Source organism: Pollicipes pollicipes, unplaced genomic scaffold (genome assembly GCF_011947565.3).
Source record: "Pollicipes pollicipes isolate AB1234 unplaced genomic scaffold, Ppol_2.1 Scaffold_4881;HRSCAF=5763_pilon_pilon_pilon, whole genome shotgun sequence".
NCBI classification, from domain to species: domain Eukaryota; kingdom Metazoa; phylum Arthropoda; class Thecostraca; order Pollicipedomorpha; family Pollicipedidae; genus Pollicipes; species Pollicipes pollicipes.
In genome coordinates this window covers 57,824,384-57,841,219 of record NW_023596576.1, presented here as the reverse complement: position 1 = coordinate 57,841,219, position 16,836 = coordinate 57,824,384, and the positions used below count along the sequence as shown (strand labels likewise).

Genomic DNA, 16,836 nt, shown 5'->3' with positions numbered 1-16,836 from the left:
AGGACTCCTTAACGATCAAGAGTGCCCAGGTATGTAAGCAAATAGGGTCTCGACAGCAGCACAAGGCCTACCAAGCCAATGCATGTAAATTAAGGGCAACATGGAAGGTTCCTTAGTGGTCGGGCTGCCCCCGCAAGTGACATATAAGCCACACGGCAACAGCTAGGACCTCTGGGAGCTTCAAAGGCTCTCCCAACCACCACCCTCTCAATCAGCGAAGATTCATTTTTGCCTATTCATAAGCGCTTCATTTACGCGTGCGACTGTTGGTACTCGCTTGGAGGCACAAAGCCATCCAACTCTGTCGCGTGTTGTTAGAAAAAAAAAATCGGCGGTTGACGGGAGCCATAACCGCTCATTCGGTCGGTTATAGCCGCTTCAGAGCCCATGTGTCCCTTCTGCGACCAAGGAGAGGGCATTGCCCTGTGACCCGTCCGTGGATCCGCCCATGGACATCATCCATTTTTCTCTAAATTTACCAAGTCTTGTTTTTACTTCGTTGGTTCCCCTCTGCGGGGAAGGATTCCATGGTTTGGAAGCAATTTTTGACTAATATGCACCGTATTTGTCTACAAAAGTATCGGCAAGTATACCCTAATTTTGATGCATAAGGAGACATATGACGTCATGTAAAGAGCAAACTCTCTTTGATTCGTCTAAAACCAGTATTAGCCGGTCGATGAGGTCATCAACAACAAACTCCAACGAAAGTAAACACGAACCTCACCGTCGATAACCGCTGTTATTTTAGGGCGTGGAGTCGTCAAGAAACGCTCAGGGGTAGCGTGGGAGGGGCGGTGGCGTGCGGCGGTTTTGTGGTCTGCCGGGCAGGCTTCGCACCTAACCCTGCTGCTGTTGCCATCATAAATTCGTTTCACCAGCCCTGATCGGTGAATGCCACTGACACTCGTGGCTTCCAAGACTGCATTTGCTGTTTTGCAACCGTCGGGTACCCACCTTCCTTGAGAATGACCATCAAAATTTACATTTCTGGGCTCTCCGGTAATTATGAGGTAAGTTGTGGTGTTTTTGCTGCAGTTTTCTCATTTGTAACTGATGCCTATGGCCTGCTGTGGTCTGGCCGTGTAGTGGATATGCTAGCAGCTAAATCATTGCTTTTTTGTTGGTGTGGCCTGCAGTGTGGTGCTTTCAATTGGATTTAATTAGTGCTCACAATTTTAAACTTAAAAAAGGTATTACTTGGGTGCAGATTACAGAAATGCACATAAGATCATGCATGTCCAGCCTAGTGATGTGTCAATGGGTCCCTAATTTTATTGTGGATTTGACAGTCCCAGGTGTGGTGCATGGTTAGCACTGCTCGCAGCAAATGGAAAGCCAATAATTTAAGGAACGTCAGTGTTTTGATGCTGTTTTAGTGCTTCTAGCAATTGACTGCGCTGCTATGTTCAAGCAATGATTTTAGAAACCAGGCAACATTCATCATGAGTGTTGTTCAGCACAAACTTTCTCTACATTCACAACATGATCTAGCTTACATAAGATCACAGACCTGTTGACAAGACACTTGGGGCAGGTCTGATCCTGGCCTAGCCACCATATTGGGCAGGCAGTTTTTCTGCATGGGATGGAGGCTAATGATTTAATGACCAGGAAGACTATGGGATTGGGGGTGGTGTGGAAAATTGCTCTAACAAATTGATTTTAACCTGTTGGATGATAGTTCTCTGCTGCTATGCTTGAGATAGGTGAGAGTCATGCTGAATTTCCCAATGCACCATTTTGCATTATCATCCTACATTTGTATCCTTCCCATTGTTAGGTTACCAAAGGCATGGTATTTAAACATGCATTGGACAATTCATACTGCAAACATGTGACAGGTGCAATAGTGAGAACATTCATAGACTATGACAGTGAATGGATAAGTTTTTTCAGAAATGTTGAATATGTATTGGGTGCATAGTGCATATTGTATCACACATATTATATCATACATGTATTGAGTGTATAATTGTAAATTAAGCAGAGACAGAATATGTGGTAAGGATCATGAACACCAGGGTCTGAATCACAGACCAGCTGACTATTGATAGGATGCAGATTTTCTAGAATTGTATCATACTTGCCCTACTTTTTTGGTCAATTTGCTATGTTAAACCTTGATATCTGCTTGTGAATTGAAAAAGGAGAAAAAAATGTTTGGGATTCAGGGGGTGTTTTTATTTTTTAGAAGAGATTTTCTGTGGTATTATCATCAAACAAATCATTAAGTATTTTACTGCATCCATCTGGGGTTTCAGAGTACATTGTAGGTTTTTGGAGAACTTCACTCCAACTGATAAACCTACATTGCAGAAATTTTTGGCAGCAGATTTGACAACATAATTGCTTCTCCAGTCAGGATTCCAACACTCCAACTATGATTTGGTGTTTGTCAAGTTTTTAAATTGTTTTCCAAATTGTTTTCAATAGATGGTTTTCTGAGATTGGACTGAGTCAACACTGAACAGTGCTTGTTGTGTGATCCCTAATCCCCTCTGTCAGTTTGTGAAATTTCAAGTAAGCATTGAAATTTTTGGGAGTGGTTTATGGTGCCTCAGTGATCAGCATGCTCCATCCTGCCCTGTAACTTCACTGGATCTTTGGCGGGCGGTGGCCACCAGCCGCCACCATCCCAGTCCATTGCAGATAACAAGGGCTGGAAGGGACTGGAGCCTACCCTGCTATGGGCAGGTGGACTGGAAAGCAGGTGCTCCAAGTCTAAACAGCTTAGCTATTGGAGCAGAGAGAAGTTATGTGATTCTGATTTATTTTTCTACATCCCTAGTAATGTTTCCAAATTGAATGCCCAGGCTGTGTCATATATTAGTTTGCTGTGAGGTGAGAACCTCATGATGGCAAATTGTACTGATTGCAGGTAGCAAGTGGCAGGTTACATTATCAACATCCAAGCTGGGTTAAACATAACAAATGAGAAAGCTTTGAGGAAGAGATGTCTGATATTCTGTGACCTGGTGTGACATACTGCAGACCAAAGATTACAGTAACATATATTTTATGCAGTGTGATAAACTATGTTGAGTGCTGTCCCACTGTCTTGCCACAAGTTTTTCATTTCTTGTGATGTGGTGGGCAGGGGCTATGCACTCAAGGCATCATTTATTTGCCCCATTGAAATGTCACAAGTCACATGATTGGCTGATATCAGTATAGGATGCAGACTGGCATGGGCCATGTAGCACTATTTTCCCAACTAGGGTAGCACACAAGGATTCTAGACAGAAGTAGTATGAAGTCACAATTTGTATCCTCTGGACTTGGTGTTCCTCAACTGGGGTAACTCATGTGGGTGTTTAGCAGCACCAAGCTGAGGCAGTTTTATGCAAACTATTCAATGATGCTTTTTGCCCTGGCAGCAGCATGTTTACTTTTCAAGAACGTTAGAGCCTGTGAGCTCCGTTGTTCAGCAAAGGTGAGAAAAACGTTCCTCTCGCGAGAGATAAGCCAGCATGGTCTGGAGCTGCAAATTTATGACCTGGCCAACACAGTTGTGGCCCAATGTGTAATGCACAGGTGTCTTGGCGCAGGTGTCTTGTCTTGGCACCTGTGCGTTGCAGGCCAGCAGGTAGTGTGCTTTGGCAGAACATTCCTATTGTTGTTATCCCCAACCCAGAGGTGGTACATACCCTCCAACTGCCAGACTGTTGGCCTGGCAGCCCAGACAGAGTGGTCTCAGGCTCAGGAATCACGGATGTTGGCGATTTTGTACGCGTGTATCTGCCTGCAAAGTTGCATAGGTCCTGCTCGTTGTATGCGATTGTTCCTCGCGCGCCGTATTCTCACGGGCGAACTTCCTAAGCGTCCTGTGATGGCTGTCAACAAGCGACGCGCCTTTTCCCAACCCATCTCCAGTATAACCTGTGGCTCGGACAGCGAACCCAAGGGCGTGCCCCAACGACTTCACAAACTGCCGTCTCGTTTAACGGACGTGACCCCGCGGTGAGCGCAGTGACGATGTGCACCTGACAGACCGCCGTCTCGTTTAACGGACGGGACCCCGTAGTGAGCGCAGTGGCGATGTGCGCCTGACAGACCGCCGTCTCGTTTAACGGACGGGACCCCGTAGTGAGCGCAATGACGCTGTGCGCCTGACAGACCGCCGTCTCCTTAAACGGACGGGACCCCGTAGTGAGCGCAATGACGCTGTGCGCCTGACAGACCGCTGTCTCCTTAAACGGACGGGACCCCGTAGTGAGCGCAATGACGCTGTGCCTGCAGGTGAAGAAGCGGCAGCAGCGGATCCAGACGGTGCTGGATTCCTGCGCCATCCAGTACGAGCTGATCGACATCACGGAGGCGGGCTGTGAGGATGAGCGCAAGTTCATGCAGGAGACGGCCACGGCCAAGGAGGGCGAGCGGAACCCGCTGCCGCCGCAGATCTTCAACGACAAGGACTACTGCGGGGTGAGCCGCGGCCCGCACAGGAGCGGACGCTGCGCGGTTGCGGCCGCCGCGGTGGGGCCTCAGCTGTGATGCCCTAGTTTGTGAGCTGGTAGCACATGAACAGCATTCTTTCATGCGAGCAGAGTGGTTGGGTTGTGTATAAGTCATTGGTAAACGCATACGTGGTGGCATGAATATGGTGGTGAGGGCTTGTGCTAGTGTCAATCATTTGTGCCTTCCAGGACTACGACGGCTTTGACGTAGCGAATGAGACAGATCAGCTGCACCAGTTCCTGAAGCTGAGTGAAGGAGAGGTGAACACGGCTCAGGATATCCTCAGTGCGAACAGGAGGTCATCAAGTAGAGAGGTAACTTTCTGCGCTCGTACTTATATTGTGTGGATTACCAAAGAACACCCTGTTTTGAATTCAATCTGTATTGCGCGAAATAAACGGGATTATTATTTTTTTTCTCGCGAAACAGTTAAAAATTTAAACGCGGTGAAATTATGTGTGTAGCTTGACCCAAGGCATTTCCAACTTCATGTTTATGGTTGCTGAGGCTGAAGATGGCCGATCACATTTTTAAAGAACCATGTAAGACACCTGTGGTGATTTGAGGTGTACCTTTTATTATTCCGTCATCTCTTGGGTTGAGATCTTAATATTTTGAAAGGATTTTATCTAGTATATGTCTCCAGACGATAAAGTTGCTGCTCGCATTAAGGCTTTTCTCAGAAGTCATCGATAATTTTGCATTGTGACGTTGACTCGTGTTTTAGATTATATCAGATCTCATAGTGTAAATTTGTAAGCCGCAGTGGGTTTGATGTGTGCAAATGTGCGATTTCATTAATTCTCAAGCTATGGCATCCAAATATTTTGCTGGGGAGTCATTGAAATATGGATATGTTGCACTGTTTTAGACATTGTATTTGCTGGTATTTTGAGCCCACTTGTTTTTTTCGGATGTCCGGAAAGATATGTTTTCACCTGTCCTTCGGGACGTTCAACTTGGTTGAACAGACAGGCTTGGTGGTTACATGATTTTCGAGCTGTTTATGAATTATGACACACTGTTAGCAAATTTGTAAGTGCTGATACTAAGCTGATTTCTCGCGAGGTACAGCACGAGATTGCAGCTTTGCACATCCATATCTTGGCCTGGCGTATGCTGGGAGCTGGCAGCTAATTGAGAACTATAAGCTCGTGTTTCAGTCACAGAGCTAGAGGCCACGGCCACAAACATTCTCTTTCTTCGGGTCCCTTTTATGCATGCCCACATGATAAATCGTATATGTGTTTCATCTGGTGACCAGCTGCGCGTTTTGGGAAAACATAACTTGATGTGGCAGAAGACAGTTTCATTTCGATAGTTCCTCGTTGTTCGCGTAAGGTATGATCGTCCAGCGACTTTTTAAGATATGCGCCATTGGAATAGTGTCTCGGGCTGATGGCTTTGCTGCGTTCAGCAAACCCCAATGGCGGAGAACGGAATCGACCACGCCGACAATCCTGAGCCTCCCGCGGCTGCCGAGGCCACAGAAGAGGATCACGTAGAGCCCCCCGATCAAGCCCCAGTTGACGATCTGGAGGTGAAGACTGATGTGGAACCGGAAGCGGCCGAGCAGAGGGAGGAAAACGACTCCGCCGTGGATGCGGAGGATGAGGGAGCAAAAGACTCCAAGGTTGACGACTCAAACGAAGGCGCCACCGATGAGAAGGTGGCAACGCCGGAGCCGGAAGCTCCCGAGGAGGAAACGGTCCCTGCCGCGGATGCAAAGGCCGACGTCGAAGACGACAAGGAGGACAAATCTGGGGATGAGGAAAGTGAGGGAGAAGACGATGAGGACGAAAACCCGGATTTAGCGGACCTGAAGGCGGCGGCGCAACGGCTGGTACGTCCGCCCGCGGGCGCGTGAGTGCTGTGACGCCGAATGACTTGTAGTGCAACCAGAGTAGTGCAACCCGCTGACTAACGACGCGGGTGTTACAGGACTTGGCGTGAACATACTACTTGTGCCATATGCATGAGCCGCCGGTGTTTGCTGAGCCGCGCGAGTCTGGCAGCCGCCCGTTTTGAGGTGGCGACTGTCGTCAAGGGACATAAGGAACGGTTCAGTTTCTTGGATACCAACAGTGTGCATGTGGTGTTTAGCATGCTGCTCGTGTCTGGCGATTTTTTACCGCTATCGACGTTCAGTCGACGAGGTCCTAAGACGCGATAATCGCTATATTTTAAGGCTTGCACTCGAGCTCCGATGCCGCTTCTCTCAGGCAGCTTAAAGGCCGCCGGCCATCTTTTTCCTGTCGAATCTCACCTCGTCGTGTTTCCTTGCGGTCCTGAACATGCTTCGCCTAAAATACGCGCTTTTTCCGTAAGGGCTGCTTACTATTATGAATGCATAGCATCACTTGGAACGTGTTGCGTTCCGCTGTTATGTGTGAGTGACGGAATCTCTTAGGTCATTTCGACATGGGAAATGTAACGTTGGAAAAGTAACGGTACGGTACGAAATGCACCAAAAAAGAGATGATTTGCTTGAAGACGTTATAGGTCCCGCGTTTGTCTCTCTGGGGACCAGTGTACGTACGCATCTCAGTTACCGCATGTTTGCAACCATCGCCCCACCGACTACACGTAGCGCGTACTTTTATTACAACTCTCGGGCACGCGCAGCCCGTAGACACAAATGGAGACAGACCACAGGTGCAAATGCCATCCCGTGCAAGATCCCAGGTGCAAATGCCATCTCGTGTGGCGTCCAGTGCCCGTTGTGGTGTGCCCGTCCAGCCCCAGCAGCGGTGTGGCATGCACGCGCGCGTGCCACCGTGACCGGCAGCGGCCCCGCGTCCTTCAGTCTCCGGACAGCGCCGCCGCGGCGGACGGCGCGGCGTCCGCCGCGTCTGCCGCGCCGCCGGCGGAGAGCGAGCCGCGACCGGACACCGGCGACGTGCCCGACGGAGCGCCGGCGGAGGATCGAGCCGATGACGAGGGCTGCGCGGAGGACGAGGCAGCCGCCGACCAGCTGGAGAACAAGGACAGAGCGGCGAAAGATGCTGTGGGGGATAAGGATGCTGAGGCGCCCCAGAAGCAGCGTCTTGGAGACTCCGTCGATGACGCGAAGGATGGTTCCGACAAGCCAGTTGCTGCTGGAGTAGAGGATGACGATGGAGATGCGGCGCTGTCTGACTAAGGCCATCTTCAGGACGGTATGCCAGCGTCGGGCAGTATGTGCGTTGTCGTGTGCTGTGCCTTGGTTTGCGTAAATTGCCTGCGGAGAGTATCTGGCATCCTACTAACAGCCTGTTATAAGCCAGTGTCTGCCCGAAGTCCGGGTTGTTTTAACCCGTGAACGTCGTGAGACTGCATTCGAGTTTTTAATCCTTCACTTAACGGCTATCTTGAATATCTTCACTACCGTGTTTGGACGTCGCTCTGTGGATGATAACTGCTGAGGCGTCGCGGTTGGATTTGCATCACACACTCGACGCTCGCTCGTCTCCAGCGCTGAGCGCTTTGACTGTACTTGGTCTTGCTTAGCTCACTGCACTCGCGTTAAAATGATGTATATTAATATGAACCATGAGTCGCCTGACCTCATGGCCCGCGGTTTGCGACTGATTTACAACCGCTGGATAAAGCTGCATTGGCAGTGTCGAAATCAAATCGTGATGACTATGTCAAAGTGAACGGGCTAATTCCTGTTCCCCAATTTTACTTCCATAAATATTTCTTCGAAGAGGGGCATATTACTTTCTCGCAAAGCCAGGCTCATACTGGACCGCGCACAAGTGCATTTGTCTCCCAGCAGCAAGCATAAGCTCGCACGCATCCTGCTATCTGTCACAGCAAGGCGCGTCGTGGGCGGGCCGCGCTCTCCCCCGACGGCGGCGCGCGTTGCCGGTGCCCACTGTCCCCGAGTTAGCGCCGGACGCGACTGTATGGCGCCTCCGCCCCAGGTCATTTCCGCGCCACCGGCTAACGCGCGCCCGTGCCTTCCAGGTGGGCAACGGAGACAACCAGCAGGAGAACGCCGACAAGGAGGGTGAGTGGTGGGCACGGGGCGGCGGCGGCGCCGGCGCTGATTGGGTTTGGGGCGGGCGGCGCGCCCCGCCGGCCCGTGATGCGGCCGGAGTGGCCGGGCCGGACCGCCGGCGGCGCGCTCAGGCGGCCCGGCCGGGCGCCACTTGCCGACGCCGCACGCGGAGCGGCTGGCGCGTCCCGAAGGCTGTACTTCTGAGTCGGGAGGTCTGGTCCGAGGCGTGTCTGCCGTGTTGGTTTGTCAGTAATGGTGTCCGCTGTGCTCATGTATGTTACGTGATCATATTGAAATAATCCCCGCGCTGATGAAGGGAGAGGGGCAATCAACGCGACTCCCTGACGTTTTATGAGGACATTTCTCCAGCGTGTCGTGCAATGGCGCCCAAATTTTCTGCATCCCGTGGGACATTTCTTACGTGGGATTTGACACCAAAAATGTGTTCCAAGCTTTGATGGTTTCCGACCACCACCGATTTTTAAAGAACACTACACGGCGGTCCGCGAGCGGCGCGCGGCAGCCGACAAATCCGCCGACCGCGCGGCGGGCCGGCACTCATTAGCAGAGCCCTGCGTAATAAATACATGCTAAAACACACAGAACTACATGTTGATGCGCATAGAATGGAACAAGGAGCATGTCTCTGTAAGTTTCATGTTTTGTGACATGGTTTCATGCATTTTGGAATGTAAAGCTGGATTAGCGCATTTTTGGGAAAATTGACTTATGACCTGATATGAAATTGGGTCTCCAAAGCTGGCTATCAATTGCGAGATTTTCTTGAGACCAGTCTACTGTTGTTTTTCTTTATATCTGCACTCGTATCTTGCTCGACATTCATCAACGAGGTGGCTTTCAGGTTTTGCTAGCTTCCGGTCGTTACACCACTCGCCCACAACACATGACAAAAACGCATTACAACACAACATGTATATATATATATATATGCATATATATATGTATATATATATATATATATATATATATATAACAGGCGATGCTACGAAATATACTATAAAATACGTAACTATGGACTGGGCAATAGAATATGATTATTCAAGATACGATACATTAAAATACAAAACGATCACAAAGGTAACCAGCATAGGTTTAAACTAAGGCGCGTGACCTAAACGTTTGCGTTTTGAAATGCGAAATTCGAATGCTATCACTCGTTTATTTTGTGGCCTCATGTCTGTAAAATGGGTTTACGGAGGTCCTGTTCACCGTAGCCGATAGCAGAATCGTTGTGTTATCGGAGTTTATGTGCAGAGAGCAAACGAACATCGACTGATATCTGCTGAGCGGCGGGACGGAGGCGGTCGCAGCGTTTTTCGCCTCTGATTGACGCCGCCTCTTGCTGGACTCCCGGCCGCCCGGCCGCTGGCACCAGGCTGGCCTGCTTTAGCGTTCAGTGGTGCTGATGCGGCCGCCTTGTCTGCGGGTTCGAACGGTGCCGCACGGGGGACGAGGGCGGCTTTCTTGTTGGATGGTCTTTGTGACGTCACGTGGTCCTTGCGACATTACGTGATGCGGATACAAGAGCTTCATTGTGGGTATGGAGGCTTGGTGAACCAGTGTTTGTGGAGCACGCCACCTCCTGGGCGGGCTGTTTATGTTTCCATCCCTATAATATTTCGGCGATCCCTTGTGCGTCAAATTATTGCATGACAAAGACAACATCGTTGTCTGCGGCAGAGGGTTACACTGGTGTCGTGCAAGCGGAGAAGATGAACGGGTTTCGTCACAAAGACTTTGCTCGGACATGTCATTTGCATAAATAGTGGCACGTTAACAACGTGGACGCAAGGCTTCTCCATATCGCATGTCTGCGTACATTCACACACACACGATGTTGTGCGCCTCGCTTTTGGTGCTTTGCTTGGCACACGCTTTGTGCATATTGGTGACTGCTTGTGCGGCTGCGTTGAACGCTCGCAGTTTGTGTGACGGCGCGGTGGTAACAGAATAGCTTCGGTGTATCGTCACAGACTTTTTCGGCGAGAACCGCCCGTTCCAATGTGCTGGTGTTAGTGACTGCGGAGCCCCCATGTCTGTGGACGAGCGCTGGACCCGTACCATTGCGCGTGTGTGGCTTTGAGTGACCTCTCCGTGCTTACGAACGCTACTTCTGCGGCGAGCCCCGCCGCGCTCAGCTCCTGGCAGCCTCGTGTCGCGTCTTGTTCCCCGTCCGGGCGCGCGACGGGCACCCGTGCCTTCTTGCGTCCCGGGGGCGGGGTCGAACGCGAACGGAGCCGACGGGAGCGGGCCAGCGGGCGGCGCCTGCTGACTCTGAACGCCGCGCCTGTTCGCAGTCTGGCCGCGGGGCTTCAGCCGCCGGAACACTTTGGTCGAGCCCTGACTGCGCGCACGGCCACGGTACTGCTGCAGGCGGGCGGGCGCGGCAGAGGCTAGCGTAGACGCGGCCACCTGTTGTATGCAGGCGGCCTTGGCAGAGGCTAGCGTAGACGCGGCATGCGCGGCGCGCATGTAGACGTCGTTGGTGTGCCGGTGTAGTGCTGCTGCCGTCTGCTTGAACTTGACGCTTGAGTCCAGGAGGCTATCCGCCCTAATCCAAGACAAGACAAGAATGCTGCCGTCTGCACACCTGGTTTACCGTTGATTCTCCTTGGTGGCGTCTGATCTGAGGGCATCGAAAGCGGCATGTTTGGGCCCTTGTGCCGTTGGTTGTTTCAGCAGCAGTGCTAACCTCCTAAAGTACTTCTTAGTCGGAACTGCCTGCAATGTGGCCTTCCCTCTTGGCAGAAGCAAGGTTAATTTGCTTGTTATTGCTGTAAGCGTAGTCTATTTGAATTTGGTGATAAGGGGCGGTTCACATTCATACGCAATGGTTTCGAGTTTGTTACGACTGGATTTGATGCCACTGCGGAAACTTGCCGTAGTTCGCCTTTTGGAATATGCAAATTGGTGCTTAATGAGGTCCCGCAGTTTGTCATGAATAATGAGGCTCAGTTAACCAGATATTTGTATCGGCGTTGTACTCCTCGTCTGATGCAGCTGTTGTTTCTTGCTCTGCACCTTCCATCAATCCTCTGCTGTAGCTATAACGCCTACCAGCATGGGATTTTCTGTAAGGATTATTTAGATCGCACTGCTCACATTCTAAGAGAACCATTAGCATGGATTCGTGCGATACGGTTAGACAGATGGACTGATCGCCCTCAAGGTCTGTACGTTTGTCAGTCTCGTGTGATGTGCAATAGACGCATATTGTTCCCAGTACTTCCAGGTAAATAATGATTCAAAACTTGTGGATAGGTTCAGCAAGCATGTAACGCTTACATAAATTCCTAGCATGTATGGAACCAGATGTCTAGGGGGGGGGGGGGGGTAATTCGCTAAACGTCACGTGAAACGAAACGGCCCTGTTCGATATTAAACGTGACTGCGTCATTATTCGTCCTGCGCATTTGTTACAGGTAGGAACTTATTCCTTGGTCCGTTCCTGGCCATGACCAGGACTTAACGCTGCGAAGCGCAAGCCATTGTTCACTTGTAGGAGGGGTGGGGCGGGGCAGGGCCGTTAGTTGGGGATGTTGGGCAGCAAAGCGATAGAATCGCCGCTGGAGCCCAGGCGACAGGAAGGGGCTGGCGCCTGACTCAGGGGAGATCATGGCGCCTGACTCAGGGGAGATCATGGCTCCGCCCACCACCGGCGATGCCTCTCGTCAATTGCTCTACCGTGCCAACAGCCAACAAAGGCCATTTTTATTGACTGCGAAGTAGCACACTGGTGACGCGCACTCAGATAGCCTGATCGGTAAAAACGAGTCTTTTGTGTGAGGCTTCTCATCTCAAGCTGAAGTGCTGGATTGCTCGTTAAGGATGACGCCAGCAACGCTCGTCTCAGCCCTCCTGGTGGCACGTGTTCAGTCTCTGGCTCGCGCGGTAGTAAACCTGTGTTGTCATCTGCCGCGTGGCGCCCAGGTCGTTCACCCTCAGGTGCTACATTGTATGTGCGAAGCGATATTGACTCATGGGGAGTCATTCGAGCCTGACATTTTGGCTGCGCCGGATCTGATACTGTTTGTCTCTTGTAATGTCGTCCGTGCACGATCACTGATGCGGCCAACTGAGCTGGACGCGCTGTCCACCTCGCGGGCCACTTTATATCAACGGCAGTGCGGAGCGCAGCTATCCAGACCTCAGTGCAGTCAATCTGGGGTTGGGCCATCTGTTCTTTTTGCGCCGGTTATCGGACTAGGGAACTCTCCGACGCTCGCGGTCGCTGCGGTTTTCCGACAAACACAGACCCCAACACATACCCGGATTGGTTAATTATAGCGACGCTGGCCCAATCAAGCCCGCTGTGTGTCCCGATCAGCCCCAGCCGGGATCGTTAGGTCCGCCAGTCGACGCACCGGCCGGCGGGTGCGTGACGCTCGTCACCGGCCGCGACGGACCGGGGCGTAGCCCATGTGACGCTCGCTCCCTCTGTTCCAGAATGAGCCGGCGAGCGCCGCGTGACCCCCCGGCGGCTCCCCGGGCCAGTCGTGTCCCGCCGGCGGCAGTGTTTTTATACCGTGGTGACAAGGTCAGGGCCGCTTGACGGGACACAGCCTGCACGTGCGCGGCTCAGCGGCAGCGCCGCTGGGCGCTCGTCGAATGGGACACTGCTCAGCTTGCTAAAATGCAGGGACTTTCGGTTCAAGTGGCGTACAAAATCAATTGATTCCGTTCAACGACCCGGCGCGGGAGGCCGGCGTGTTCATTGCCATCGAAAGCGCCGGTCGGCTGGGCGCCCTTGGACATCCTACTTTATGTTATGTTATCGCTTTGTAGCTTTACGACCGACCGCCTTGCCGCCGTCTGTTTTCGTGTACCCTTGGGTTCTGTGCAGTTACCCTGTGCAAGATAATCGTAGCCCCGCCAGGTCGCTTGCCACTAAGTGGCGCGCCGCCTGGCGCCGTGCTGCCCTGGTCTTTGACCAGTCATATCCGAATTCGTAGCAACGAGCTAGTGATTATTTGAGGCCGCCGGCAGGTGATGAGCGGTGCGCTTGTTTCGCTTGCCCTGACCTTTTAGTGTAGGATTGTTGCCATTATATTCTGTCCTGCTTTGCTGTTGCATATTTTGGTACAGCTGGTACCGCTCCTTGCCATTTTGTCATGTTGTGCCCTAATTCTGCGGATTGCAACAATAAACGTGCTCAGAAATATTGTTTTTTGAGGGGGGGAGGGGGATCTGCGAGTGTCTGAATGCTGACCTTTACTGGAGTACAGTCGCGACAAGCTGAGGAGTCCTATCGATGCGGCAGCATTAGGCAGGCAGACATTAGGCAGACTGTTAGGTCGGCGACCGGAGGATCTTAGGTCTCAGAGTGATTTGCTACTGCATCGAGTCTCCCGCTACTACCGACCTAACGGACCAGGGTGCGGCTGGAGCAATGACCAAGAACAGTTGCGAGCGTCGCAAAATAGTGGTCAGACCAGTGAGACTGTATGTCCCCATGATGTGGGTTTTGAGTCGCCAGCTGAAAAATGACTGCACAAACTTGCAAGACGCGCCGCCAGCTGGCGCTAGAAGTGCTTTGGAATGTCTTCGTCACCTTTACGGATGCTACCGTGGAAGCGGGGGTGGTGGCTGCATGTTGGAACTCCGCTGGCGGGGGAGACAGACAGACAGACAGGTTTGTGTCTGCGCCGGACGCAGGTGTCACTTGGGCCGCGTTCCTGCGCCGCGCTGATCATGTTAAGGGTGGGATCGATCTGCCGCGGCGTCTGGGGGCCAGGTGGTTCACGTGCAGTGGAGCAACGGCCCAACACCGACTACTGCATCTTCCCGGTCATGACTCACTGTTAACTTATGTCGAGTGACTGGGCACTTGCGCTTCCCGACCGGCCTATCTCAGGTGCCACTTCAGTGGAGGGCATGCTGCCCGGGCCCGCTGCGATGGAGGCTTGCGCATTGACACGCGCGCCATGCAACGCGTTCAGCTGACACTCGTTCTCGGCCGCCGGCCAGGAACCTCTGGCCAGCCATCGCGGTCTGGTTGCAAGGAAAACGGCAACACCGCTGGGATGTTATGTTGAACAGCTAGCTGAAGGCGTTGAAGCCACAGTTATGCCTATGACCGTTGAGCTCACGCGAGGCGTGACACGCAGAAGTGACCTTGTGCAGGACACGGGAGGGTCACACGCATGCGACGCATGTCGTGCGGCGGACGGCCCCACGGGTCTCGGTGTGGTGCGCCGCTCGGCGTTTGCCGTATTACTCGCTCGTGTCCATCACTCACCGAAATTGTCTCATTTCGGAGAAGATGCTCCATTTTATCCCAGTCCATCACTGTTGGCAACTGCTCCTGCTTGCTCGCGGCAGGTAATTTTTTCTCGAAGACAGAACTTTCTTTCATTTCTGCAGCTCGTCAGGCATTTAACACTGTTATGGGCGCAAAATGGCCATGATAGCCCGTTCGCGATCATCAAATAATTCTCCCCCTGTGATCAGACCCGCGCCCATACGCTCCTCGCGCCGGATTCCATCCTGCTGGCCGACATTGCAGCCAAGCCAAGCCTCACCCTGCGCAGGTGTGCCATCTTCCCCTCATTTCCACGTCACGCAAGGCCCGACATGAACTGCTTAACATCAGCCAAAAGCTACGACTGTCTGCGCTGGCCCGTGCGGGACCAGACTTGTCTGACCATGCCGTCGCGCAGGTCACGTGGGTTACGATGGGTTCTGATCGTGGGCAAACACGTCCCGGTCTCGCGACGCTCGGATGCACGCCAAACGCACGAACCCCGCGCCCAAGAGCCGTTAGCAACCAGGTTTGTGGCAAGTTGGCCGAGATTTGACACACGACGCCCACTTGTGTCGCTTTACCTCGCTCCAGAGCATGCCGCAGTTAATCCAGCGAGTGGACTTCCAGCATCGAAACGCGTTTGCACTGCATAACTTTAATTCTGCCCGCCGAATGAGATGCGAGCTGCCGGCCATAGCGGGCAATGTTCTCCCAGAATCGCAGCGTCATGATAATCAGCCGATCGCAAGGCATCCACTGAGATGGCTTCAAGCTCTCACTTCAATTCTTCGATTTGAACACTCAGGTCATCGGTGACGGCAGAGCTTCTTTAAAGTTGGTTGGGCAAAGTCGCTTTTTAGTTGTTTCTTTCCATGCAACATGGTATGATTGGTGTAAAATTTTGCCTTTGTTGAGGAATGCCCCTTGCCATCCCTAAAATGTCACCCCTGTTGGAGTCTGACAGTAACATCAGTTGATGGTAGTAGAATAAAGCATAGACGGCAGATAGCTTCCATTAAAAAAGCAGCTGAGTTATGGCAAAGCTGCCCACAATAGCACATTATCCATCCTAAAGGATTCAAGGGTTCTTGAACAACAGAACAATAAATCCCGATTTAAACAGCTCCTTCAAAAAAAGCTGAAATGTATCACGAATCACAGTCTGTTCGTCAAAGCATGACGGGGACCCGCGGCTCAAGACTACTCTTCGCAATAGATCCCGCATCCCAGAGGATCTAGGATGTCGCTCAGATCCAAATGGCGTTACCTGCTCCTGGGATCCCCACGCACGCCTGCTTGGGCCGAAAAGCCTTGGCATCTAGCAGCTATGCGAATATCCAGTCCCTAAATTTCTGACCCGTGACTGTTAGACCCTCTCCAGTCTGTTCAAGCTTTACCCATCAGTTAATAAAACCCAGAGTGATTTCGTCTGCATAGTAGATGATACGGAATGACCCTCAAAGGTTTTGAAGTACAAGCTTCGAACCATTCCCCAACCAGGAGCGTCCCGGTGTTATTTCTGGGCGTGTGAATCCTGTTATCTATTTGAGGGACACTTGGCCGACGCTGTGGCCCCCTGACCTTGTTTTGGAACCTAAGTTTTTTCGAGTTCACAGAGCTTCTGTGTTACCCTGGGGATTCTTCGCCGTCTTTGTGCTTTAATATCTTGAATTTTATGATAGATTTCGAATTCCACAAGGACAGTTCCAATGCCGTGGTCTTTTTTATCTTCCTAGATGACCTTACTGGCTTGGGCTCCTTGACCACTATGGGTTGCTTAAGCATTAGGGGCCACACGATCCTTCCGGGCCCGGGATGCTTAGGCGCCCGTTCGCTGCCACCGTCACTGGCTTTCTCAAACCCTGGTCAACCATTCCGTCTAGGACCATGTCGGGCACCTTGGCTTAGGCGAGCCCTTCAACATCTGGGGCATCCCTAACTGCCGCATTCAGTCCCATGGGCTTCATGCCGCTCAGCAGCTAGATATCCTTGCCTGTATCGGTTATTTCGCGTCTATGGGTCCTTGATTATGTTGAGATCTATAACCATTAATTCCCTTTACCGCCTTGATGGCCTTTGCCAATGTCGGTGATCTTGACCAGTTCGGAAAGAACGTCCCTCGGCT

General features: G+C 51.9%; 1 protein-coding gene across 3 annotated transcripts; it reads left to right on the top strand.

Moving 5' to 3' along the window:
• The first annotated feature begins 708 nt into the window (after positions 1-708).
• LOC119100833 (SH3 domain-binding glutamic acid-rich protein homolog) lies at positions 709-13,626 on the top strand. Of its 3 annotated transcripts, none has more exons than XR_005094467.1 (7): positions 709-1,013; positions 4,243-4,428; positions 4,650-4,775; positions 5,879-6,304; positions 7,268-7,619; positions 8,413-8,455; positions 12,914-13,626. XR_005094467.1 is itself a non-coding variant. In XM_037223989.1 (7 exons), exons 1-6 carry the CDS (start codon positions 969-971, stop codon positions 10,809-10,811), a joined length of 873 nt encoding a protein of 290 aa, XP_037079884.1. In that variant the 5' UTR covers positions 720-968; the 3' UTR covers positions 10,812-10,828; positions 12,914-13,626. The 3 variants fall into 3 exon arrangements, 2 of the variants coding, with proteins under 2 accessions (XP_037079884.1, XP_037079885.1); XM_037223989.1 differs by lacking the exon at positions 7,268-7,619 and adding an exon at positions 10,765-10,828 and having other exon boundaries at positions 720-1,013; XM_037223990.1 differs by lacking the exon at positions 7,268-7,619 and having other exon boundaries at positions 722-1,013.
• The last annotated feature ends 3,210 nt before the right edge of the window (positions 13,627-16,836 follow it).

Excerpts from the sequence above, each read along its gene's own strand:
- LOC119100833 (XM_037223989.1), top strand. The coding sequence starts at position 969 with ATGACCATCAAAATTTACATTTCTGGGCTCTCCGGTAATTATGAG. Across the intron at positions 1,014-4,242 it reads GGCTCTCCGGTAATTATGAG|GTGAAGAAGCGGCAGCAGCG; the intron begins GTAAGTTGTGGT and ends CTGTGCCTGCAG. Across the intron at positions 4,776-5,878 it reads GGAGGTCATCAAGTAGAGAG|CAAACCCCAATGGCGGAGAA; the intron begins GTAACTTTCTGC and ends TGCTGCGTTCAG.